The 27,415-nt window shown below is 45.2% G+C and overlaps 1 protein-coding gene across 1 annotated transcript in view; it reads left to right on the forward strand.

Annotated features, from left to right (window-relative positions):
* Positions 1 to 27,415, forward strand: part of arhgap35a (Rho GTPase activating protein 35a) — a 68,355-nt gene that overhangs the window by 24,368 nt on the left and 16,572 nt on the right. The window contains exons 2-3 of the mRNA XM_037121715.1: positions 16,247 to 20,096; positions 26,515 to 26,656. Of these exons, the coding sequence (XP_036977610.1) occupies positions 16,359 to 20,096; positions 26,515 to 26,656 (3,880 nt within the window). The 5' untranslated portion in view covers positions 16,247 to 16,358. The remainder of the gene's footprint in view (positions 1 to 16,246; positions 20,097 to 26,514; positions 26,657 to 27,415) is intronic.

A 27,415-nucleotide genomic window follows, 5' to 3' on the forward strand; every position in this document is an offset into this window, starting at 1 on the left:
AGGCTATAGAAACCGATATGTAGGTTGTTTCAAATTAATGTTGTTAATAAAATGAAAAGTCGGGGACATGTTTCTGGCTGCTTGCATAGGCGATTGTGAATTATCCCTTTTCTCTTTGATAAAGTTACAAATTGCTTTTGTAACAGGTTTCGGTGTGTGACTCCGGTCGCCACTTTTCCTTTCTTTCACTTCCAAGGGCCTTTTAAAGCTTTCTCTTCCTCTCTCCGCTTTCGACTTTCCATGGCAGCAAGTCTCCAGAGTGCAATAGGAACAAGGCTTTATCTGGCTTAATTCGTTTATTCCGTTCTTTCCGGCCTTTTTTTCCCCCCTCCCCTCCCTCCTTCCACAGTAGATTGTATCACATTTGGATGTTTGGTTGCGCCCCCCTGCTATGTAGTTTGGCTTTATGAATGAGCCCCCTTCAAGGTCATTTGGTCACTGTGCCTGTCGAGGGCTTTGCACACGCAGCTCGCACATACTTCCTTTATCTCCCGTCATGAAATGGAAAATAAAAAAATTGAAACTTGTTGACTGGCTCACACCTCCTCCCCCTCCTCCCCACTCTCTCGGCTCAAATCCCCATGGAGACGGGAGCGAGAGAAAACGGAGCAAAGTGAGCCGGAGAGATTGCAGGAGAAAGGGAGAGAGAGGGAGAGATAAAGACAAAAGAAAGAGCCTTAGGTCCCCTGATGTGTGTTGAGTGGACGCGAGCAAAATAATCCCTCTTTACCTTCACACAACAATCACTGTAATGACCTCAGCCTGCACTCATCAATAGGCGGACCTCCGTCTTCAGGGGGACAGGTGGGGCGCGTGAGGCGGTGTGTCTGCGAGAGTGGCCTCCTCCTTTGTCTGAGATCAAGGATTAGAAAGGCTTAAAAGATGGTACGGCGAGCCGGGTGTGCGTATTTGTGTGTCTTTGTGAGGTTTAGCGTTATCTTCGATGACGTCAGCAGCACCCAAAGAGACTGTTGGTGCATATAAAACTCTAAAATACGAAGACTGCTGTTTATATTAATCATAAATGGGATGTTTTAGAGATATAAACCTATTCTTTGGTGCACAGCTTTAAAGACAAGACAATTGAGCTTTAATGAGCAACATATGAGTACTTGTTTATAGCACACTAACATGTAGGTTTTCAGTAGATGTAAGGGCAGTGTTGTTTAATGTATTCATCAACAGTTATATCACCTATGAATCATCCATAAATGGTTGAAAGTGCAATATGTAAGAATTTTATAAAAAGTGTATTTATTTAATGGAGTTATCTTTTGAAAAACACGATAAGAATATATTGTGAAATACTCTTAAAAGTTCAGTTTAGCCCATATGAAAAAGAGAGAAAGGCTATTAGAGTGAAAATCAGCATGAAGGATTGCACACGGTTTTCCTCCTAAGCCAGAGGTCCTTGTTTTGTCTTTCTAGGGCCTGTGATGTCAGAAATTTTGGACCCACATCAGCTAACCTGATTGGCCAGTGCGCTCATACGAGAACCCTGGGATATGAGGTAGTGAGGAGCAACAGTGCCAATCAGAGGGGGAAGAAGGGATGGGTGGAGAGAGGAAGGGAATCGTGGAAAGGAGTCTTGGCATCATCGCTAAGTAGTGGAATTTAATAGTGTGTGTGTGTGTGTGTGTGTGTGTGTTCCTGGGGTGGGAGGTAGGGGGTTAAAACTTGGGTCGGAGCCAGGAGAACTGCTTTAAAATCCAACCTGGTTGCTTTCCTGTTTCAGCAGAGAGAATGGTCTAATTCTCGCCCCCCTGCCTTTTCCTGAGACATTTCCCTCCTCCAGGCCTGGAGAGGCAACTGGGCCAACACGGCATAGAAAACTAGTCTGAGGGAGAATAAATCATACACTATACATGTAACTTTTAGAAATGAGGAGGAGGATGAGGTCAGAAAAAGTCAAGATCGATTTTTTTTTTTCTCTATAAGGATCCATCTGTGTCCATGCCCTAACGTTATATTTCTCACATTTCAACAATGGTACATTATTGCAGGGTGTAACTTCAGACTTTTCTTCTAAGCCTAGTTCACGCATGCACCACTTCCTGAAAATGTTCTGGACATTACCCAGAGGATCTGAATCCAAATGTCTGAATGAGTTTCCCCGGACATTGAATAGACTTTACGCGTCCAGCTCCCTTTCTCACAAAGTGTGCGTAATGTCAGATTTGGCCCATTTTATTGTACAGAGAATTCACCGTGAGCAAGTCTCTGTGTTAATGGCGACAATGAGCATTGCGCGGAGAATAGCTGTTTCATACTCTCTTTTGCTCTTCTGTAGTGTATATTTCTGTACATGCCCTCACTTGTATTGCCGATATGTCTGAATACAAATGTAGTAGTGCTGAATAAAACAGTCCAGTCCTCCCCCTGCACAGCTTACCCACGCGCCAACCCTTACTTTAACTAAATGCAGTATTTCCAGTGTGTGAAACTTAACGGCACGGATACTCTTTTGTTGTGTGACAGAACGCCTCCAGAAAATGTCTGGACTGAAAACAGAGTCAGAATCAGAGTTTATATTTCGGGCTCAAGTCTGCTCCACAGATTGAGACTTCTACCCCAGAATACTAGTTTGACCGCTGGTAATGTTTAGTTTTATGAGAGGGGACAGGCCCAAAGAGCATTTACATGTAACTGTTGGCTAGCTATTCATTGAATGGTTTGACATTTGGGGAAAAATGCCCTTATTTTGCTGTCTTCAGAGCTCGACATGAAGATTGGTTCTGCATTCAAATGTGTGTGCCTCTGACTGAGCTGGAGTCAGGGGGGAATTAGCTCAAATTAACATAGAGACTGGTAGCTGTGGCTATTGGAGTGAGGCCCTACTACCAATCTCTATGCTAAGCTAAGCTAACTGCCCCCATGTCTTTGACTAGCATACAGACACTCGGATGTCTTGATCCAGTTTCCGCTTTCGCCAGCTCCTCCACTTTGTATTCACATATTTCCCTATGAAGGCTTTACCATGTTAGTTTATCAACACTTGTGGGGATAACATAAAACATGTCTTTTCACTTGTATTTACAAGAACACCCTAAAGTTGTGAGAAACTAGTATATTCAGAGGATGACCACAAGAATATTAAATAGACGGAGATAAAAGAAGCTGTTCTCAACGTTGTATATGCACAAGGACACACTTACGAAACATCCTGCACCCTGCAAAGTGTTTATCTATCTGTGGCGAAAGCTGACTCGCTTACTACCCTAAAAGACTGCATTCCTCTTTGCTGTAGACGGGATCAACTGGCCAGTGGACACCGCTAAAGTGAGCCTCAGCAGGCAGAGATTGGCCTTGGGCTCCAGCTCTGCTGCTGCTGCTGCTTCTGCTGCTGCGGCTGCAGGCAGTTTGAGTGCAGAGTAGCAAAGTTTTCGCGCTGTAATGGCACTCCAGTGGTTGTCTGGAGGCTGATTTAAAATGGATGACCAAGCATAACCCCTGTAACCTCTGGACGAGTTGCCCCAGAGCCTGTCAGCTCCCTCCACTCGGACTGCAGAAGGAGCTCAGAGGTGACACTCCCACACGCTTTAACAGTGTGCAAAGGTGACGTGTTTACATATGCATTCTCCGTTAAAGCTTGCAGGGGATATATCACGTTTAAGCCAACTCACCACTTCTCCAAGCTCGTTCATTCTCTCACTGAACCTGAATCTGGCTCGCTGAAGAGAGCAGAGGCTATTTTAGCTTGGAGCTATTAAAGCATGGAAATGGTTTGTTTGTTTGGCTTTCTATTGCCCCTGCATGAATTGCACTTTGGCGGAGATTGCGGGAGGGCAGAAAGAGAGAGTGGAGCTCTTGGAAAAAATGAAAGTGATGGAGGAAGAGGGGAAGGGGAGGGAGGGGAGGAACGTTAAGGGGGGGGGGACGCCTCTGTAGCCATCTGCCTTTGTGCCAACAGTTGGTTACTGTGGCAACCAGTAAAAAGTCATTATCTTTAATTTACACTGTGGCAGGTTCAGGTGTTTTCAATTGTATCATTAGCTTTTTTCTCCCCGCAGTGACTCACCCGTCTTTGGCAGCGGTCCTTCGCTTCATTCTGGGGCTCTTGGTTTTCTTTTCTTTTTTTTTTTAATTTCCCCCCTGTGTCATCCTTTCTCTTACTGTGCTGTGTAGCTTTCTTTCAGGCGATTTAAGGTGTGTGTGTGTGTCTCAAGCACTTGTCTCCGTCTGTAAGGTTACCCCGCACTTTGGCGAGGAGCCGTATTGACGGATGACACCATGACAGACAGAGCGAAAAAAGTGACGAGAGAACAATTTAAAGAAGGAGTATGACAGGGGCATAAAAAATTGAATGGCAGCGGAAACAACTGTAAAGAAGGTGGAGGGCAAAGACGCAGAGAAAGTGGTTGTCTATCCCTCTCAGAGGGGGCTTAGGTCTTTCACGTCGAGGCTTGTCAGGGCGGCAGCGGCAAGGAGTGCAGATGAGCGATCGTAAAGTAGCCCTGTCTGTGTACCATTAGCCAACCGCAAGTGCTAAGCACTTACCAGAAGCTGCTTGTGTTAACCTCCTCCTCTCCTCCCCCAACGTCAACTCTCTCGTTCTCCCCTTCTTTCTTCACTTAGCTGGAAACTCTTCTTGTTCTCTCATAATATTTTTCATTACCTCATTTATGATTTCAGACACTCCCGTCCTCCCCCTCGCATTACATCCACATCCAACAAACTTTTTTTTTTCTTTGCCTCATTTCATCTCTCTTTTCATACCGCGGGACACACAGGTTCTTGAAAGGGTTGCATATAATGATGGAAAATAATTTATTTTTTCTTTGAGCCACTCAAAATGAAAAAGGAAAAAAAACCAACACAATTTTGCTCCGGTGTCTTCAAACAATACGAGCCCTTTCAAAAACCATTTGTAGTTCTCAAATCCATTTTGTCGTAACGAGCAGTTTTCCCGTCGCCGTCGCGCCGCTCAGTCGATTAGTTTGTGGGTACAAAAAGTGTCCAGTTCGATGAAAAAGTAATTACACAAACAAAAGCCAGGATTGGGACGTTCTGTCTCTGAAGCTTGTTTGAATCTGGTTTGTGCCTTCAGCCTGTCAAAAGCAGTTGGCAGAGCAGTGTCCAGACCGTAGCTTTTATTACTGCTGGCTGCTTTATTAGCCTTCCGCCGAGCGGGGAAGGATTGAGGGGATTGACTGGAGATGCGAGTGGAAGTGGCACCTATTGACTAGTTTGTCTTGTGCTACTGACAGGGTGCGATGATGCTATACGGATTCTGCTGCTCAGGCCGGCCCATTAGCACCTAGGCTCCACACACGAGAACATGACAAGAACAGACCGCATGCGGTGTGGCATTCGCGGCCTCACAGTGATGCACCGTAGCTGCTAACACTTACACCCGGCGTTGGTCAGAAATTGGGTTTATACTTCTTTCCACCTCCCTCTTAGCCCATCCTTGTTCCCTCATATCTGTCACTTTCAGATTTAATTGGTCTCCCGGATCAGCAACGCCTGAAAATGTCTTTGCTGAGAGGAAAAGAAAAGAAAAAAAAAAACAACTTTTAACACGCTGTTTATTAAAACTGTTTGTTATTTAAGCAGAGAGCAGACAACTGAGAGGGCGTGTGAGAGGAGAACGTGCCGTATCTACGTCGGAGCATATGGTGTAGGTGTTGGGTGGCTGCTTGTGTGATGACCATCTGTCACCTAGTAACAGTTCGGGTGATCTCTGGATGATGTAAGATCTCCCCGCAGGGATCATGAGACCTGATTATATATAAAGCAGGTTAAGAGTCCAGATGGGAAGACTTTAGCGACATCATCCCTCACTTCTGAGTGACGATCGGGAGGCAAATTATTGTGTTGCTTCAACTTCTGAGTCATAAATTTTCTGACTCCGTCGTATTTAGTGTAATACATGTTGGCTGATGAGTCTCAGCAGGTGCTGCAGTTTATTAATTGGTGTATTAATTGCTCTCTGTTTGATGTATAATAATGTAATTTGTTTGGGGAGTGTAGTGAGGGAGCATAAGTCAAGCAACATACAGAGACTTTTGTTAGCGACGAGGTGCGGCTGCAGGATTATGACAAAAATCATTATCAGTATTGAGTATTGAATCAGTAGGATTTATCCCAGCTGTTTGTAAACGCACCAGAAAAATTGTTAATTGACAAGTCTCGTTCCCGGGATGTCAAATACTGATGTTTTGGGGTTGGTAGAGTGTCGTAAATAATAAATAATCAAACCTCTCACATGCATGAAAATCAAAACTAACAAGCCTGTTTTAAAAATGTAACATATTTATGTTGAAAGTGTTTTCATAATTGATGGAAACCAAAATCTTATTTCGAAATAACTTTAATTTGTCATCTAGCCCTGCTATTGTGTACCACATCAAATCTCTGTAATATGTCTGAATATATTTCATCAGTGGGTTTGAGAAGTCAAATCAGCTGCACAGCATCTCGCACTCCCGTTCTCCCTTATTCTTCCGCCGGGTAAAGAAGGATGCAGAGGATGCTGAGCACACAGGTGAATGCAGCCCATATGCTGCACGATGAAAAGTTTCTGTCGTAGAAAAAGGCAAAAACAATGGGTGCTCTGTGGCCGCGATCACATAAGTGTTGCAATCAGAACTTGCCGTGATTTAATTCTGGCCCGTCACAATCTTCGCAGCAGTAGATAAAGTGATAAAAATTAAACTCTGGTGGCAGCAGCGGCGTCACTCTGAGAACGCACACAGCCTTCCCCCGTCTCGGGCACCATCTGGAAAACACACCCAGCACATCTATTAGGCCCCACTCTAAGCCAGGGATGAGCGCTCTGCTGAAAATGGGTTAATAATGACAATTAAATTGGAGGTAATGTCAGCAGTTGATGTGTCGCTCACAAATCATAGTATTTTATATGGATGGCTTTTCTCCGCCCAAGGAGCGCGATTGTGGCTTTGAATAAGTGCGAGTCACTGAGTCGATTTATTGGAAATCTTAAGAAATGTTGAATCTATTTGCTTTTTATTAAGATACTCTCTGACTGCACAGACCAGAGGTCAGAGAGCAGATCCATCGACTGTCAGGAAATGAAGAGGAGCGAGGTCTGGTCGAACACTGTTGGGCTGTAATGTTGCTACAGTATGAGAACACGACTCCTTTTCCTGCTTTATGGGCTCTTTTATTGAGGAAATCTATTATGCACAGTCTGATTTTATTTGTAAGCAGAGGAGAGGATGTGCTGGAAGCAATTTTCGGTTTACGCTAATGCACCGAGACGTATATTAACACTGACAAATATTCGTTTTGTTTGAAAAGCGGGCACAGGTCTGAAAATATTCCCTCAAATGATTGCCAGCCCTCGGTATTGAAAGACGGAGGGCGCCCCCAGCTCTGAAATGAGACAAACACACACGCAGACGCCGTTGCTGTCGAACCAATTACACTTGCATTTGGAATTAGAGGCTCATTCAGGTGGAAGATTAGCAGCTGGGTTTGAAGTCCCGCTGTCCAATCCCCCTCCTGCATGGAGAGAACAAAAAACGCCGTCATATTCTACCGCAAAAAAAAAAAAAAAGGCACGCGTTTGTGTGTAAAGCATCCGAGCATCCCTCCTTCTCCCGTCAAGTCTTCAGGACATATTTGCGTACGCTCTGTATCTGTCTGTGTTGCAGCTGTTTGTTTGTGCTGTTTCGTCGAGTTTGGCTTGGAGGACGGGACAGCTGTATTGGATGTCTGAGAGTGTGTATACAGTTGCGCTGATGCTGACAAGCCTTCCAGCGGGGGAGCAGGGATCAGATGTATGCTAATATCACCGGCAGACTGTCTGCACGTCTGACAGGGGCTGGGCTGCGAGGTTAGGTACGAACACGGAGCCCAGAGAGCAGAGAAACGCTAAGACGAAGGAATATAGGAGCAGGAAATATAAGGAGAATTAGACAAGGGCCAGGGGGCAGCGAAAGAAATGAGGAGCGAGGCAGTTCATGTCTGGCAGAGGGAATTAAGTGGGAGGGAGAGTAGAGGCCCACAGATGAGCTTTTGTGCCAAAGGAAAACACAGGCTCGTCTGTCTTGACGGCCGTGCATATAAAGCAACAGTTGCTGTTGTTGTTTACGTTGCGGAGCCTGTTGGACAGGGAATTTGTGGAGCAAATGTCTCCGTGTACCAAAGTGCATGTCAAAAGTACAAAGCTTTCAGCGTTCGGGTCCCCAAATCCCTGGCAGTCGCGCTGCGTTTCCCAAGTGCAACTAATGATTATTTTTCATTACTGAGGGTTCTGTCTGTTGTTCGTTTATTTTCTCTTAATTGTTCGGTCCATAAAATGCAAACAAAGCAAACCAAATTAATTATCAGTAGCACAAGATGACATCTTAGAATTGCTTGTTTTGTCTGACCAACAGTCCAAAACCCAAAGATACTCAGTTCCCCAATTATGTGAAATAGAGGAAAGGAACGAGAAGCAGAGACATTCAGCACCGAACCGCTTGATTTTCTGTTGGAAATACTGATCAATTGACTGTTTTGCTGATCGATAGAAAATTCACAATTTTTCCCGTATCACTGAGAAAGGCATGACGTCAGATGTACAGGAGTTTAAATTCCTGCCAGTTTTGGAATCAGGCTTGTGTCTTGAGACAAGGAGAAAAATAATGGCACATCCCACACTGCAGGATATTCTTAAGCTTGTTGTGCCAGAGGGAGCAATGCACCACATGATCTCACGTGATCTCATGACGAAGCAGATGTAAATGAAATGGCGATCATGTGATTGGCTGTTCAAGAAAATGACAGTGTGCGTTTTACCTAAAAGCTTGCACTTAAGTGTTGCTGTTGTGCTGATATCAAAGACGGTAGCAAGGCAACACAACAGAAAGGTCAGATAGGTCGGACAAATGTGACTATTTCTCATGTCGCCACAATACAAATCAAATGCTAGTTTTCTTCCCAGAAGTGATTGTTGCATTTAGTTTAGGAGGTTTAAGACTGGATCTGTAAACCCCTCACATTAGCAGATAATCTTTTGTATTATACATTTCAGTGACCAAAATCAGAGATAACTTTGCAGCAGATGTGTGTGAAGGTCACAGAGCTGCTGTTGCAGTTTGCTAAGTTGTGGCTCCAGAAACACTTCAGCCTCTCACTTTTTGCTTGCTGTCAGCTTGTAGAAAATATAACCTTATCAGTGAAGAAGATACCACACTGTGAGTGCTCGTGCATGTTTGTAAGCGCAGCGGATTTATTGTATGCGGTGGTAGTTCAAATATATAGCTGTCATTGTCCGTGTTTCCAGCACATTATATTTAGCCGTGCTATCTGCGAGGCCTTCTGGCACAGTTGAAGAGGTTAAACCACATTGACACACTCCTTCTCCTGCCCTTCTCGCTCGCGCCTTCCACTCTCTAAATAGTCTGTCCACTCTTTCGAGATCCCTTCTTTATCTGACTTGAACCTTGCTCTTTCTTCTGTCTCTGCTCCTAGAACTTCTCAGTTGTAGTCTTGAATTCCAGATTAGGCTCTAAATATGGTCTCCTCTGCCCTCTTCCTTCTGTCTTACTCCCGATATCCTGCATTCCCAATCGTCGACTGATGTTTGCTTACAGTCTTTGTCCCTCTCATCCTTCTTTTCTTCGGCTCTTATCCTGCATCCTTCCTCCCCCTCGCTGTATGTCCACCTCTCTCCTCAGGGGGTCGATCAGTAACTGGGCCTCTATCTCGGCCATGCCAGGCGCGGGGAGGAAGTGGAAATGAACTTTCAGCTCAGAGCCGGGCTACATGGCCGTTTAGGTTACTAACGACTATAACACACCGATAACCTCCGACATGACAGACCGGTGTGGGATAAATATGATTTACTTCACGCACATGTGTTTTTCTGGCGCTCTTGTCAGTATGCAAATTTGCAGTGTGAGGGAGCAGCAGCAGGGGGATTTTGTTATCTGTGTCTGTGGTCTGTTTTTTTTATTTATTTTTTTTATGTGGTTATATCACCGTGCCATCGGATCATGCTAATGCACAGGGCAGCGCCAACTTGTGATCCCACAAATGGAAAGATGCAAATAGCCGTGGCTAATCCAGAGTGTCCATAATCCCAGTCACAACTGACCAGCTCTCCTGGATCAGGACCTGGATATGTGATGGGCTGTTTGGGTGCTGGATTAATATATCTGTGTGTTGGTGTGCAGCAGCAGCAGACATGTATTTTGTTGTAACATAGGTCGATTGGTTCAGGCTGTGCTGAGCTGTTGTGGTAAGTGTTTTCTTCTTTTAGGAATAATTTATGACGGTTGGATTTGCTGGTGCGGTTCGGTTGTTGTGTTTTGCGCTCGTGGCCACATGTGAAATGCATTAGCGAATGGTGCGATTGCTCGTGTTTATGTTTTCTTGAAATCTCCCTCCCTCTTTTCCGTCTTACTGTACTTCCTGTTTGGCGAGTGATAGATGGATGTGTCGCATTTGCGGCGAGAGACAAATGACTTCTGTACGAGTGGATAAGCTGCACCACTGAGCACTACTTCTAAAGTGTGTTAAATATGGTGTGTGGAGGCAGATTATTATATATTTATATATATTGTTAGAGTAATTATATAACACCCATGCCTGTGCGCCAGTGATTATGTGCTGTGTATTTGCATTATGTTGTTTTGGCCCCTGTCTTCATCTGCATTCATATCATATTTATCACCCCCGCCCCCTTTATTCTGCAGATTCATCTGTGTGGTTGTGCCCCTGGTGTAATGAGAACACAGCCTGAGCAGGAAGTAGCATCGGTGTGAGGGCTGCCCCCAACCGCCCACAGCCCTTGCCCACACCCCTAGTTTCTTACTAATGGACAACAAGTCTCCAGAGAGGGGAGGGCGGAATAAAGGGGGAGGTGAGGAGTGTGGGAGAGAGTGATGGAGACAGAGCAGGAAAAATTCTTGACAGATGGAGATGGGAAATCTATATGATGAGGCTAATGTTGTGGGTGAGAGCACAAGATGGGAGGGAGGGAGGGAGGAAGAAAAAAAAAATAAAAATGGAGTGGAGAGCGGAAGTACAACTGTTTGCGGACTTACATCATGCAGAAGGAGCGAGGAGGAGAGGGAAAACATATTTTGGACGGAAGCAGAGGGAGGGCGAGCCAGACTCGTATCTTGAAGAATAAGGGAGAGAAGGAGTTTTTCCCTGCTGCCTCTCTGTCATCATCACCAGCACCAACACACCGCTTCATGACTATTTCATGACCTTTGTTTCTGTCAACTCCCAGCCTTCCTGAGTGTATAATACTGTACAACCACAGGGCATGCTGGGAAACCACGCAAGCTGGCCTCCTCGTCTATTCTCGTTTTCAATACAAACTGTGTTCGGCTGTGTTTTCCTTTGGTTTGTGGAAGACTTAGTTGCACTTATTCGGCAGAGGGTTCAGGGGTCCTCCCAGAAGAAAATTTTAAAAAATGTTTTCTAAAAAAAATATGCAATTGGATCACTATTACATGTGTGTACAGAAAGTTAGAAAACACATGCAAAAAATTCCACTTCTGACTTACAAGAACCGTTTTTAATTTTGATTTTCTGCACATTGATTTTTACATTCATCTGGCTTATTTGTGGTGCCAATAATGGCTCGGGGCAGAGAAAGCCCTGGGATTAGTATCAGAAAGTTTTGTCGTTGTGTGAGGGAATATCTTGAAGAAGATTACTGAGTAATCTCTGAGGACCTCCACTTATCCTGGAATTATATTAGCCCCTTATTTGTATGAAGAGCAACTTGTAGGTTACATTTTCTAATTCTAATTTAATTTATACATAACCTTGTCTTAAAACTGACTATATGAAAAGTAAATGCAGAACACCTTTTTCCTGCGTTTTATAATGTTACAGAATGGAGTCGGTGTCCTTGATTCTGCCTTAGGCCTTTTTTAATGGTCTTACATTAGGTTTCACTGTTTTCCATCGTGGTGAATTATTCACCTTGTGCAGATTGCACAAACTTGGCCTGTCGGGACATCCAGCCCTCTGTTTCCCAAAAGAAAACTGACTATAGCTTGTTTTGGTGGCTGGTTTGCAGCCTGGTCCTGTAGCACGTGAGGAGAGAGGACTTCACCGTGCTGCAGCTGTTATCAAAACAGCAAAATTGAAAAATCTGTCCTTCCCGTTGTCAGCACACGATGCTCTTAACGTCCACTTGATACTCGAAACATTTCCCCACGACATTCTTCAGTCTCCATACTTGGATTTGCCTCAGACGTGCACTCTCCATTTAAACCAATGCGTCAAAGAGATGAGGATTTTTCTGTGTCAAAACAAGCCTGACTGACAATGTCTTCATTCCCTGGCCCTGACTCTTCTTCCCTTTGTAATGAAAGGAATGCAGCCTTCCTGTGAAGGCTACGTGGTCTCTCCTCATGGGCAGTGAACACAGCCTGCCCTTTGTAGCACGTGTTATGATGAACTTCACGCCCTGTCGCCCTAGCATTAGCTTCAGGCTGCACTCCCAGTACCCTACAGATGCATCCCTTCTTCCTTTGCTTCTCTTGTCCTTGAGACAGTCGGTGACCTAGAAAGGTGGTGGTTCAGTCAGGGTGAGATGTTGTATGTTTTGACTCTTACATGAGATGGATTGTAAGAGAAAGGAAGGGGAAAAGGCAACGGGGTAAATTGAGATGTGGTGTTTGTGTATGTCCTGCTTGTAATGCTGTTTGTGATTAGTCAGGGGGAGAGTGATGTGACAGGTCAGACCCTGACCCTTAACTCATCCAGGCCTCGCCCCGCCCGGCCCCGGCCCCTCTTCCCTGAGGGGATTCCAATGTGCAGCTCACATGACCCAGGCCACTGACCTCTCTCCCCTTCCCCTCATCCTCATTCTTCTGCATACCCCCATCCTCTCCATTTGCACAAACTTCTCACCCTCTGCCTCCTCCCCCAAACTCCTTCCTGTCCCCCCCCCCCAGACACACACACACACACACACTCTCTCCTCCCTCTCTTTTTCTGCTTACCCTAGTGTTTCAGGGTCAGAGGCAGATGCAACGCAGGCCCTAACCTATCTCTGCCTCAGCCCTAAACAGCCCTCAGCCTCGAGACAGTGGTATGTGGCTGGACATGCGCACCAGACACCAGGCCTCAGGGTGAACTGGGAGACTGGCTGCCTCACTGCTCGACTACCGGATTGCTGCACTAGTTGTGCTCTGGCAGTGGTGTCTTTATAGGTCTGCGGAAAGAGGAAATGTATTCCCTAAATGACTGGATCTGTTGTATGTGAAATGCTGCACTGAGGCTGCCAGTCGAGAGGCTGAAGAAACTAAGAAACTAGCTGAATTGTGCAGTTGTAAAGTCATATATATTCTGTTTCCGTCAGTTCAGCGTGAGCACGGCAGTCAAGTCTCATGAGGCGTTTTATTTTCTTCCATTATGAGCTGCTGCTATCTTCTAAACTATTGCATCCGCACATCACTTAAGACTGAATTCTTAGCCGTCTGTTTGCATCTCGCACTGACATGTCGGCCTGACAGAACAGAGAAAAATGAAAGAGAACGGCATCAGGTCCCCTTTGTTTGCCATTCCTTTTGATGTCACTGCAAAAAAGCCACTGCTATGGCGCTCAAACTGTACTCTGCTGCAGCGAGCGTGTTAGTTGACTGTTGCAAAAAAAAAGAAAATGTCCAGGTTCACATAAGCTGTGCACGCATAGGAACATTCTTAGAAAAAAATAGGTGGGGTCAGGGAAGCAGATGTTCGTGAATGCATCTGTGAGAGTGTTGAGCCTGGCTAGCCTCCAGCTCCATAGGGACTCTAGCGCTTGACTTTATTTAATCCAGACACTCTCACAACCGGTCACAAACATGACCTATTTCACACATGACACGATGACCACCGGGATGTTGCGTAGGATACAGTCTGTGTATGTGTGTGCATTTTTTTTGTGTGTGAGCTCATATAGGTCTCTATTAGTGCTAATGTCGGTCTATGCCAGGGCTTCCATACTTATCTGTATGTAACACCTTCTGTCAGCTCAGTCGGCTGCGACTTCAAGCATGTCACAACAGTTCAGTCTGTGTGAAGAGATGCGGCTCACAGCAATGCTTGCCAGAGCAGAGCTCAGAAAGCTACCTGAAATCCTTTGTGGTTGACCTCTGAATAGAAACATTAACGGTGTCTGTCACACAACTGTAGCATTAAATTTAGCTTAAATCAACTGGCAAAGATTTAAAATTATTGAACGTATTTGACATTTCACCATACGTTTTTTTTTTTTTTAAATTCAGTGTGTAGCACAGACGGGAAAAAATGTAGACACAGTATACAAAAGATGAGGATTAGCAGCCTGGATGCATGTTGGGGCCAGTGGAACACATCCAGGGGCAGCAGGTCATGTTCTTTTGGAGTGATTGCAGTTGAGGCTGTCGGCTCTGTAATGTGAACATGATTAGGTCAGGACACAGGTGCACTTTCAACCTGCTGATTCGAGCTCCATAGACACCACACCTGCAGTTCTTCTCATCAGGTCAAGGCTGCATGTACAGCACATTCTCCGACTGAACGTTCCACAGACTGCGTGTACGCACAATGGGGATCTTATATAAACTGGTGCAAGCACAGACATATACAGCAAACACTTAGAAAAGAGAGTTCCGGAAAGAGAAGACCATGAATTATCCACAAACCCTAGGTCATCCGCCTATACAAGGGTATCGACCGGCAGGCCTGGTTGAGCACAACAGACACCACACCTTATTATTACATGGACTGAGTCTGTCTCTGGGTGCCTTGATACATTTTTCATGCATGTTTCCTGTATAAATATCAAAACACAAGACATTCTTTTTGATATTGATTCCTTTTTCTTCTGGCACTCACTGAAGCACCTGGTGAAGCACTTGGGAGATCTTGCCTCTGTAATGTAAATTCACCGCTGATTGGAATTTGCTCTCGTGAAACTCGAGGTTTCACGGCTTTGCCATAACTGTCAGCTTTGAACTTCGATTAGTGGCACTCAACTTTTTTGAATATAACCCAGAAATATTCAGTATATGCTGGCAGGTGTGAGGCTGGTTTTTATCTACAGTGTGTTCTAATGTATTGAGTTTCCTACTCCTCCTACTGTTTCCTTTTCATTGTCGGCGTGTTGGACTTTGAAGTTCATCTTTGCGCATCCCCAGTTCTCTGTTGTCTGACAAACTCAATTCAGCAGGAATGAAGGCTTTGTCTGCTTTTGTGCATGCTGTCAAAAGAGCTATTCATGATTAATAGTGGTTTTAATGTCTGTTTTACTACATTAACTCCTCAGTTATGACATAGAGGGGGTGGTCTTACACTGCAAGTCTGTGTGCCGGCTGTCTTGGAAGATTTTTGTTCCTTACAAATTGTGCTGTCAAACAGGGCTATTCCATAAAGAGCATCCCCGACCCTCTGTCCTCCCTCTCATTATTTTTATGTCTGATCTACTGATGGAATAAATTATACTCAGATTGGCTAGTCAAATAAGCCTCAATGTATTGTAGGTGTATGTGCTGTTTTCAAGACAGCCCTACACCAATTTGTTGGATCCACTGTAGGTAAATATGTCGAGACATTAGTGACGGTACATCAGCCAACTCTCATCCGTTTGCAGAGTGCTGTTCGGTGAGAAACATAGAAAAACATGTTTTTGATGGAGACGAGTCAGCCAACAGGCAGTGCAGCCTTTTAAAATGCAGATGGCTTTCCCTAGTTGGCCAATTAGTAACTTTAGCTCTGGAACACTTATCTGCTTTCATCTTTGTGTGTGTGTGTCTGTCGTTTGGGGTGCAGGGAGCTTAGTGAGCCTGTTTTCGCTAGTATGTGGTAGTGCATGTGTTTGTGTGTACGATTCGCGATTGTAAACCCCACATAACTTTAGTCTACTGCTGTCGGCAGTTAGACGACCAGCCATACTGTTAGATGTTAGATAATAAGCCAAAACACATACCGAGTCTCTGCAAATATAGGAGTGAAATGTTGAACGCACCCCTGTTAGCAGTGCGGCCCTGGCAGTATCCAAATTAAATGTGTTAAATCGGAAAAATTGCCTTTTACTGAGCTACAGCTGGGTTAAGTAATGTGCAGCATTCCAGCAGCTTTGCCACTGACCTCAATCTTTTCAGGAAACATTCAGTGGAGAAATAGGATCACAGATTAAACATTATTAACACCACATAGGAACACAGTAGGAATTTAGATGAGAGACACAATAGCTCTCTAATAATAAATCCTGCCATTGGAATGTTATTTTTTTGTTGTATTTTTTCCCTCTAGATTAATTATACCCCCCCCCCCCCCTTTTTTCTCTCTGTCTATTCTACAGGGCCAGACCCAAGTCCAGTGAGCTCCTCTTGCATGGAAACCCTCCTTCCTTGGCAGCCTTCTCCTCTCCCTAGAGCTAGCGGCCAGCATGGCAGGATGAGCCTCTGCCAGCGATGATGATGGCCAAAAAGCAAGATGTCCGGGCACCCACCTACAACCTGGTTGTGGTTGGCCTATCAGGCACGGAGAAGGAGAAAGGCCAATGTGGTGTGGGCAAGTCCTGCCTGTGTAACCGCTTTGTCCGGCCAAGTGCAGATGACTTCTACCTGGACCACACCTCCGTTCTCAGTACCAGTGACTTCGGAGGCCGTGTGGTGAACAATGACCACTTCCTTTTCTGGGGAGAAGCCGGGCGGACGGTGGAGGAGGGGCCAGAATGCCGTATGAATGTGGTGGAGCAGACAGAGTTCATCGATGATCAGACGTTCCAGCCACACAGAAGCACAGCACTCCAGCCTTACATCAAGAGGGCAGCTTCCACCAAGCTGGCTTCGGCTGAGAAGCTGATGTATTTTTGCACAGATCAGCTGGGGCTGGAGCAGGACTTTGAGCAGAAACAAATGCCCGAAGGCAAGCTGATGGTGGATGGCTTCTTACTCTGTGTGGATGTTAGCAGGGGTATGAACCGTAGCTTTGAGGACCAGATGAAGTTTGTGACAAACCTGTACAACCAGCTGGCCAAAACGAAGAAACCTGTGGTACTGGTTCTCACCAAATGTGATGAAGGAGTTGAGCGCTACATTAAAGACTCACATACCTTTGCCCTTGCCAAGAAGAATCTACAGGTGGTAGAAACATCAGCACGGTCTAATGTCAATGTTGATCTAGCCTTTCTTACACTGGTTCAGCTAATAGACAAGAGTAGGGGAAAGCCCAAAATTATCCCTTACTTTGAGGCACTGAAACAGCAGAGTCAACAGATTGCCTCAGCCAAAGACCGCTATGAGTGGCTGGTCAACCGAATTGTGAAGAACCACAATGAGACCTGGCCTGTTGTCAGTCGCCGTATGCAGACTGCTCCTGAGTACAAGGACTATGTTTTCCTTGAGGGGACAGCTAAAGCCAAGAAGCTCTTCCAGCAGCATGTGCATAGACTTAAACAAGATCACATAGAGAAACGTAGGAAGGCCTATTTAAGTACACTACCACAGGCCCTGTCTATACTGTTGCCAGAGTTGGACGAGATTGACCACCTGAGCTGGTCTGGAGTTCAGAAAGTCCTGGAGACAAAGCGAGATTTCTCCCAATGGTTCGTAGTGCTGGATGACACCCCTTGGGAGACCACACCACACATTGACAACATGGAGGATGATCGCATCCCCCAGGACCTCCTGGAGACTCCTGCAGCTGAAACTATCTATGAGACCCACCTGGAGCAGCTAAGGAATGAGCGCAAACGGGCTGAGATGAGATGGGAGTTCAAGGAGAAGCTAAGTGTCTCTCCTTTCATCACACCAGGAAAACCCTGGGAGGAGGCCCGAAGCTTCATCATGAACGAAGACTTCTACCAGTGGCTGGATGAGGCTGAATATCTGGATATCTACAACAAACACCAGAAGGAAATCATTGACCGAGCCAAAGAGGACTTTCAGGAACTGCTTCTTGAGTACTCTGAGCTCTTCTATGAGCTGGAAGTAGATGCAAAGCCAAGTAAAGAGAAAATGGGAGCCATTCAGGAGGTGTTGGGTGAGGAGCAAAGGTTTAAAGCTCTGCAGAAGCTGCAGGCAGAAAGGGATGCTCTGGTATTGAAACATATCCACTTCGTCTACCACCCCACAAAGGACACCTGTCCTAACAGCCCCCACTGTGTGGACAGTAAGTTAGAGCAAATACTGTCCTCCAGATTCCCTACCCGTTATCCGTCATCAGACAGTTCAAGACCGGATGGGGGGAGGGCTGAACGGATAAATCTTGTCATCTTAGGGAAAGATGGACTAGCCAGAGAGATGGCAAATGAAATAAGGGCCATGTGCACCAGTGACGACCGGTACGTGTTAGATGGCAGGATGTATGAGTTAGCCCTTCGTCCCATAGAGGGCAACGTACGTCTGCCAGTCAATTCATTCCACACACCAACCTTCACACCCCATGGTTGTCTGTGTTTGTACAACTCAAAGGAATCCCTCTCTTATGTTGTAGAAAGTTTAGAGAAGCTTAGAGAGTCAACTATAAGCAGAAGGGAAAGGGAAAACAGCTTATCCCAACTCCCGCTGTCCCTCCTTCTGGTCACCAAGCGTGGGGTGGGGTCCATAGGGGATATTGGGGGGGAGACAGCTCAGACTCTTATCCAACAAGGGCAGCAGGTGGCTGGAAAGCTGCAGTGTGCTTACCTAGACCCTGCATCTCCAGGCATGGGCTACGGGCGTAATGTCAATGAGAAGCAGATAAATCAGATGCTGAAGGGCCTCTTAGAATCACGGCGAAGCATAGGGAGCAGTTCCCCTCCCTTACCCCCGCCATCCTCTGCCTTTAGAGACTCTCAGTCCCAGCCAATGCTAGAGGCAGACCTGAGGATAGTCATGTGCCTCATGTGTGGAGACACGTATGACCTAGACCAGCTCCTCGCTCCCTTCCTGTTGCCCCAACATTGTCGTCCTGCATCCAGTCTCAGCAGTGGCACCTCAGTTTTGTTGGAAATGAGTATAGGAGGTCAGAGGCAGGTCATTGAGCTATCCCTGCTCTCCTTCCATTCCTCATTCTCCCTCCGCAAGACCAGGCTTGTCCATGGCTACATTGCAGTTTACTCTGCTCGCCGCAAGGCCTCTATGGAGACATTATGTGCTTTCCTGTGTGAGGTCCAAGACATCATCCCAGTTCAGTTGCTAGCAGTAGGGGAGAGTCAGATGGAGCTGTCAGACTCAGAGTCAGCCAAGGAGCAGGTCAGTCAGGGAGAGGAACTGGCCCATGAAATAGAGGCCAGATTTAACACAGTAATATGTGGACATGGTGGGGTGGTGGGGGGGCTTCATAAGATCGACCTTTTCCAATCTTTCCTCAAAGAGGTGGTAGAAAAGCGCACTATTGTTGAGGCCACACACATGTATGATAATGTGGCTGAGGCCTGTACCAATGAGAGCATCAGCCCTCGCTGTGGCTCCCCCAGTCCAGTTAACATTCTTATGGATTCAGAGGACGATATCGATCCTTCATCGCCTTACCCTACCCTGAGGGAGGATGGCAGTCTCGGTTCTCACCTGGGAACCTTCAAGCTGCCAGATCTGGATTCAAGTGACACCTTCTCTGTCATTTCTGAGCTGAGCACCTTTGAGAGCAAGCTGAACAACAAGGTTCCTCCACAAGTGAAGCCCAAGCCTGTCCGGAAGGTTAACCTCGGCCCCTACATGGACCAGCAGGGTGGAACCAACCGCCGTTCCCTGCCCCAAGCTGTCACCTGGGCACCAGGTAGCGATGGTGGCTATGACCCCTCAGACTACGCGGAGCCCATGGATGCTGTGAGCAAACCTCGACCCACAGAAGAGGAGAATATTTACTCTGTCCCTCACGACAGCACACAGGGCAAGATTATCACCATCCGCAATGCCAACAAAGGTCATTCCAACGGGAGTGCTGGGGGGAATGGGTCAGATAGCGAGGCTGATAGCAGTTCACTGGAACGCAGGAGAAAGTTGTCTGCCATCGGCGTAAAGCCTAAGCTCTACAGAGACAGATCCAAACGGCTTGGCAAGTTCAGCAGTTTTAGGACGAGCTTCTCTATAGGCAGTGATGATGAGATGGGGGGACCACCGAAGGCTGGCCCGGACGAGGTGGGAGCCCAAAAAGACAACTCCATTGAGGAGAGTGAGGACCCCAAAAGGAGGAATATTCTCAAGAGCCTGCGCAGAAATACAAAGGTTAGTGTTTGTGCAACTGCCTGTTTTAGTTAAATATTACTGACATATGGGTTGAATATGCAAATGTATCTATGTTGGTGCCTTAAAATAGTGTTAAATCCTAAACTGAGAACATTTGAATTTAATTAGTTGATTTTACTACTCCCAAACACAGCAGATATTATTCCAAAATGTTGCATATTTACTTTTGGAGCACATCCATTGCCAAAGTACATCACTTACATCCTTCAGTAAGTTCAGAGTTTGGTTTTCTCAACCAAAGCTGAAAATACACTAACCTCCTAACTGTAAAGCACTGTTTCTCCTAAAGGGAAGGGAAAGTGTCACTTGTTTGAATAGGGGAAATCAGAATTTGGAGCAAAACACTTACTGTAAATTGTATCTAATGACCAACTCGGCGATACACGATGTCGTGCATGTGTATTACTTTGTCTGCAGTACATATGCACATGTATTTGCTTAAGCACAAATTGGATAACATTTCCAGTATTGTAAGTTCTTGAAGATAAGATAAGATTCAACAACTGATTCACCAAATCGAAGAATGACGAATGATTTAAGTATAATGCCGCTACATTCTGCTGCTCAACTCAGTGAACGCATCAGATACTATAGAAGTTCCTCTGGAAGGCATGTCTGCAGACTTTTCCCCTGACCGCTCTGTGAGAGCTCACTAAACAAGCCAGATCATCAGAGGAAAAACAGTCAAACTCTAGTCACTGAACTTCTGTACCAGAAGGCAGAAACTCCTAATGAATAGGGACAGAGCCACAGTATATACTGCACTACGTTATCTGTTTGTCCACATGTGTATGTCTGCTTAGTTGCATCAGGTTTCCAATTATATTAGAACTGGCATAATAATGTTTGCAATTTATTTAGCAAGATTTTAAAGGGAAAAACATCCAGTTTACAATTCTCGCTATAGTAGTGTATGAAGAAGAATTAAAGCTAATGTTACATCTCAGCAAATTAGCTGTAAACATCCCTGCTATTCAGGAAACAATGGTACTAAAAAGCAATGCAAAACTGTGAGAATCTAAGCACCGGAGTCTTTTGTCCAAACATTAAACCTACACTTTAATTGCTATTTACAAAAGCGGATTGTACAGTCTGACTTGCTGTCAGCGCCACATGTAATATGGCCACACGTTGTTTACAGCTTAGCTGCCAAAGGGTGCACTGCATGTGCCATTACTGACCTAGTGATCAGCGTCATCTAGTTAAGGCGGTGTTTACTGTTGTGCTGCTGCAGTAAAGTACAGAATGTGCCTAGGCTGGTCAAGTTGTTCCCTGAGACTCTGAATTCTTCACTGTCAGCTTAGCTTTCTTTGCTTCCTTCCTTTCATTCTCTCTTATTCCCATTATTTGTCTGCTCTTCTTGCTGATTCATGCTTTCTGCGTCTTACATTTCTGCCACACTTTTTCTCTCTCACTCCCCATAATGTCCTCCTCATTTCTCCCTTTGTGTTTTTCTGCTTGAGTTTTTTCGTTGACGCAGGAACCTCGTCTCTCATTTGTGTCCTATAGAGCTGTAGCGATTAGTTGATTGACTAATCCTTAAATCTAAAGAAAATTAGCATTAGTAAATCCATATATTATGGATTTAGTATTTTGAAAATCAATTAATCATTTCATTTTTCAAGCGAAAATGTCAAACATTTGATGGTTTCAGCTTCGTAAATGTTAGATTTTTTTTGTCAGGTATGATTAGTAATTGAAGATTTGGGGCTTTATACTGTTGTTTGGACTAAAGAAACAATTTAAAGATATTATTTTCTGACTCTGGGAAGTTCTAATGGGCAGATTAATTGATAATGAAAAGTTAGCGGCTGCCCGAAACGTCTGTCTCCCCTGCTTCTGTTCTTTCAGTGCTTGTCTCTCACACGTGTTGTTACGACACTTTTGACCTGACACCGTCAGGCTTATCTGCCTGGTATGCTGTTCGTTCACACACACACACACACACACACACACACACACACACAGTGTGGTACAGAAGTGCCAGCTGAATAGAAGTTACAGCTGCTTATGTTGTGCTTGTGCATCTGTGATAATTACCATGGCTGTCAGTAAGGTGGAACAGGAGGGAGATGATTAATGTTTTCACACACTCTGCTGTGATGTCCAAGTACCTATGTGAAGGCTGTCTTCTTGCATAGTTTCTAACTGCCAGTACTACGTTCTTTCCTTTGTGCACCAGCTAACTCCATAAGCTCATCATGAACTCAATGCCATTTGTCCCTCTGAAAAAGTGTGTAAGGTCAGTCCAGTTCATGCCCCACGTTATTAAAGGATAATCCCACCAATTTAACACATCAAATTGAGTACTGATGCAGTATATGGAAACAGGGGTACGAAGCATCTGTGGCTCCAGAGGAGGCTGCGTGTAATTTGATAAATTGCCTCCATTGATGTCACTCAGTGGCTAAGTTGCATTTTGGGTAATGTAGGCTCCAGATGCAATATCACTCTTGAAGACCTGTAAACACTCTTTAATGTGTAAAAATGGTCGAGTTACCCTTTGAGTATACAAGCTCCAGTATCTCTGACTTTACCCGCCCCTAAGCTGTGACCCTGCCATCAGAGGGAGGCAAGTTGGATCAATAAGGTATCAGATAGCACATTATAAACCTACACGTTTCAAAACATATCCCCAAGCCAGCAGAACTGAGATCAATGTCGTCATCATGACTCTAATTAGTGCCTCTGATTTGCGCCCTCCAGCAGTCTGGGGTCTGGATGTCTACATTAAAGGGCAATATGGCTTAATTGTGGTTGTAACAAAGTGATCAAATTCTATCAGCTGTTTTCGAAACAGCTGTCTCAGAGATAAGAGTCATTCTCAATCTGCTGCAGCCTGAAATTCACCTCCAGATAACTGACGTATTATCGAGTTATTTGGTCATTTCAGGGAGATGTGTTGTAAAGCAGCGACTCAGAGTTGGTACAGAAGCGGCTTGTCAGGGTTAACACAAAGTCCAATTTTGGGTTTATGCAGTGTAAACACTTTCCTGGTCAAGGCCTTAGGGGCATTGTCTACCACTCTGAGTCATAACGGGTAGGAACAAATAATTGAAAGTACAGTCTTAGCCCATTTTAAAACCCCCTTTACCTCAGGCAATGACCAACTGTGTCCCCGTCCTGCCTGCCCTCCCTCAGCAAGTGGCCGGAAACGTTCTCTCTCTCTCTCTCTCTCTCTCTCTCTCTCTCGCTCTCGCTCTCTCCTGCAGCTTTTTTTTTCAAACCTCCTCAGCCAGCAAGAGGAATGCTTCAAATTCCTCAGTCACCTAGTTCCAGTCTAGTGTCCTCTCACAAGAAACAAGAGGCAGGGAAGACACAATCAAAGAACAGGAGAAAACACAACCTCAGAAAGAAAATGAAACCAAGTCAGAGAGAAAAGGGATTTATGATTGCACTTTTTTTTTTTTTTTGCATTGCGGCTTTGTGTGTGTCAGCGTGCTGTGTATGTAAACGCTCGCCATGATGTCTGTATGTTATTATTAAGGATGTGTTTTGTTTGTCTTTTGTGGTAGAGGTCTGTTTTGTCTTCTCAGCGCTGGCAACATATCCTGTCTCAGTCAGCAACTAAAAGGAGTGGCCAGAAGGCAAAACTGCAGGGGGAGAAGACAGTGAGAGAGAAAATGTGGGTGGAAGAGAGGAGGGGGAGAGCATGGAGACAGTCTGCTAAACTGAGATAGGGCACAGATATACAACACAGTCAGTGTGATAGGACACAAATAAATTATGAGCTGCTACTTGGAGCTACAAAACTCAAGCTGGCAGTGAGTTATGACAGCCGAGTTCTCCGCTGCCACCTAGACTGTTGTCCTGTAGCGTCACGTCTGTTATTACTTACCCTTTTAGTTCAGTTAAAGCCTCATGTGGGTGTTTTGTGTAGATGCATTCATATGTGACATAGCCACAAGTATAAGGATGACTCTATGTTGAGTGTCACAGAGGGATTGGGATCGGGCAGGGCTGCGTGGGAGGTAGCTGGAGTGATAAGTGAGGGAATTCCAGTTAGGATTGAAAGATAACTGGGCAGAAATTATTGTCTTGCTGGTAAAAGTCCGCAGTTACGTGTCAGCCCAGAGCCGGCATCAGCATCTCAGGAGGGGGGGCCTTTACTGAATAAAGTGCCGACTCTTCCAGTAAAGGCAGTCAGTACCACCGAGTTATCTTTGACATTTTGTTTTCCTGACACTTGAGCAGCCAGTTGACAGATGACGCAGAGACAGTGCCCTTTTTCTACAATTTATTGTATAAGAACACCCGAGATAGAAGAGCCTGAATGGTGCCAGAGCTTTGAAGCCATTACTGATCAGTATTTTTTTTTTTTTTACATAAATACTTTCAGAGAAAAGACACGAGTGAAAATATATTGCAGTTGAAGAATGAGATCTGTCACGAGGCAGATTGCAACCATTTTGAATTTTAACTATAAAGAAAAACACATTACAGCTACTGCAAGGAACTTTCATAATGTGTTGTTGTTTCCTGGCGGCCCCTGCAGGCAAAAGCCGTATGAGCAATACCACTTCCTGTCGTAAAGATCTTGATCTGTCTAGTGTGTGTTTGTTATTAAGCGGAGTGAGGAAAGAAAGAAGCAATGTTTTTTTTTTTTTTTACACTTTTCCCTTTTTTTAAACTTTGCTGTTTGCCGGATGCACAGCAATTAGGTGATCCATCTCTTTGTGGCTGTGTAAGGTCAATCACTGTAATATGGTGATGGTTGAAATGAAGTTCACTATAGTGACTACTGACTTCTTTCCTTATGCTGTGAGACCCCTCATCTCATCCTCTGCACTGCCAAGGAGATTACATTTTCACCTGTGTCTGTTTCTAGGTTGGCTTTTGGTTTGTCGGCAAGATAAGTCAAAACTGGAGAAATCTCGATGAAAGTTGGATGGAGGATGAGTCACAGCCCAGAGTAGACCCCATGAACTTTTGATGCGCATTCGACATGAAACATCTAGGAATTTTTCTCACTTTCTTTGACATTGTGAGATAGGGAATTATTCAACATTTTTGATAATTTCCCAGGGAGTAACACATCAATTGTCATGAAAAGAAATAGGCATATTTAGGTGGCTGGTACCTGTGAGTTGTATGCAGGGGACTGTTTGGCATTGGATGAAGTAGGTTCTAGTTTGATACATTCAACCTGAATAAATTATCAAGAATAATTACAATAATGTAGGAACAGCCATCTTCTTTCTGATGACCTTGTTTGCTTGCGTAGGTGATATACAGACTTCAGTATTAGATTGAGACTGTTCCATAACCAGTTAAATGTTTAATATAGGAATGCTGCAAAAACATGTATTGCTGTGGTTTACTTTTCCATCTCTTTTGTGTATCTCCCTGCATGCAGGGCCGATAATGATTCATCTATAATAACCACATATCAGCCAATAATACTGGCCTGCAGATGTACTGGTCAGGCTCTTTTAGGAGGAAGCTTAATGAATGACAATAACTTTGCAGCACTATTGAGCTGAAAACGACAGCCTAACAACTAAATAAATTCACTGAATGTTCAAACAAGAGGCAGTGCAGACGAAGTCCAGGTGACCCTTTGTTGATCTGCTCAGTCTTAATTAGTGTTGCAGCCCACCGCTGTGAGCGAGCGTGTATATACATGGTATCGAAAATGTTTGGTGGAGTGCAGCGAGGCCGGTATCTGGAGCAGAGGGTGCGCCGGGCTCCCTCTCTCTAATGAGCACTCCTCCACTCCTTCCCTGTGTCTATCTGTCAGGCCTGCACTGCTCCCACAGTCTGTATGTGCCCAGCCAACCATGCATCCCTGCCTCACCACCCTGCCTGCCAGGGCAGAGCCTCGGGGGGCTGACAGACTTACTAGAGATCCAGGCCTCAGGGGCCTTCAGAACATTCCCAATGAACACCATTAAAGCGCAGTACAATTACTGCTGATGCCTCGGCCATAAGGAGCCGAGGCGGAGGATGTTGTGGGAGTGTATTAGAGGTCTCTTAACAGGAGAATAACGGGAGTTAAAAAGTAATTAAACAATGAATAAGTGAGTTTGATTATCTGAGAGCTGCAGTGCAGTAGAGAGAAACACTGAATGCGAAAGGAAGGAGGGCGAGGACGATGGGACGAGAGCGATGAAGGAGCTGATGTATATCTGACTTTGCACAGGACAGGGTTGAAGACAGGAATGTCTGATTACTTATCAGTTTGAGGTTTGAAGGAATGTGCGGGATGGGTGTGCTCACCTTTTTGCTCCAGCAGACACAAACATGAAACACTTTGAAACAGGTCATCTTCTCTTCTACTGAAATCAAGTCATCTCAGGAACAGTGCCACTAGGCCCAGTGTCATTTTAGAAATGTTCCCCTATATCAAGTAATCTCTCTCACCAATCTCGTCTTCCTTCTCAATATTATTCCCTAGAAACCACGACCCAAACCCCGGCATTCCATCTCCAAACCCATCGAAAGCAACTACTTCGGTATGCCGCTGTCCACGGTGGTCAGTCTCGAGAGGCCGATCCCCATCTTCATTGAGAAGTGCATCCGCTTCATTGAAACAACAGGTAAGACTCTGCTCTGATTTACATAATAATGAGTACAGATGCTCAATAGGAGCAGCGCGGGCTGTTGTTTCCAGTCATTTAAGTATTAACTCTTTTTAAAATGATTTCAAAGGCTCCATTCTGCCTCTGCGAATGCTATACCTGCCTCCTTTGATCTCTCCTTTTTCCCTGCATTTCTTCCCTTATCTTAATCCTCCTCCCCACTGGGATTGTTGCGTACTGTGGTCTTCGCCTCTCAGACTGTGATTCTGTCGTCCTCCTTAAATCACACGCAGCCTTTGTGTCTGTGTGCGCGTGCAACGGTGCTGTCTATTGTGTCTCCCTTATTCTTTGTTTGATAAATGGTGGTGTTTGGCTGAGCTGTAGGCTTTAGACGCGGGCGCCTCCAGGGATGTGAACCGAGAGGGGATGTAAACGTACTTTTTTGATAACCTAGATAGCTGTCTCGTAAAATTAAAGTTGAATGAAGTGTGATAACATCCATGGGGGAAGCAGGTTACTTATCTTATATAAAATGAGTCACCAGAGCCTCAGTGAAAGCCAAGGTTCTCCTCTTGTCTCCTTTCTGGGAGTACCGGGAGCACAGATGTGACTGGATAGCCTCCTCTAACCTTGCTACCGTGGTGCCCAGATGTTAGACCCCCTGCCAGGCTGATCTGGTGCCCCACTGTCCTGTAGGACCGCCAGCAAGCCTTTCAGTCTGACACCAGCTGTTACAGTAAACCGGGGGTGACTTAGCACAGGGTCGATGTATAGATA

Source organism: Acanthopagrus latus, chromosome 2 (assembly GCF_904848185.1).
Source record: "Acanthopagrus latus isolate v.2019 chromosome 2, fAcaLat1.1, whole genome shotgun sequence".
Taxonomy (NCBI): Eukaryota; Metazoa; Chordata; class Actinopteri; order Spariformes; family Sparidae; genus Acanthopagrus; species Acanthopagrus latus.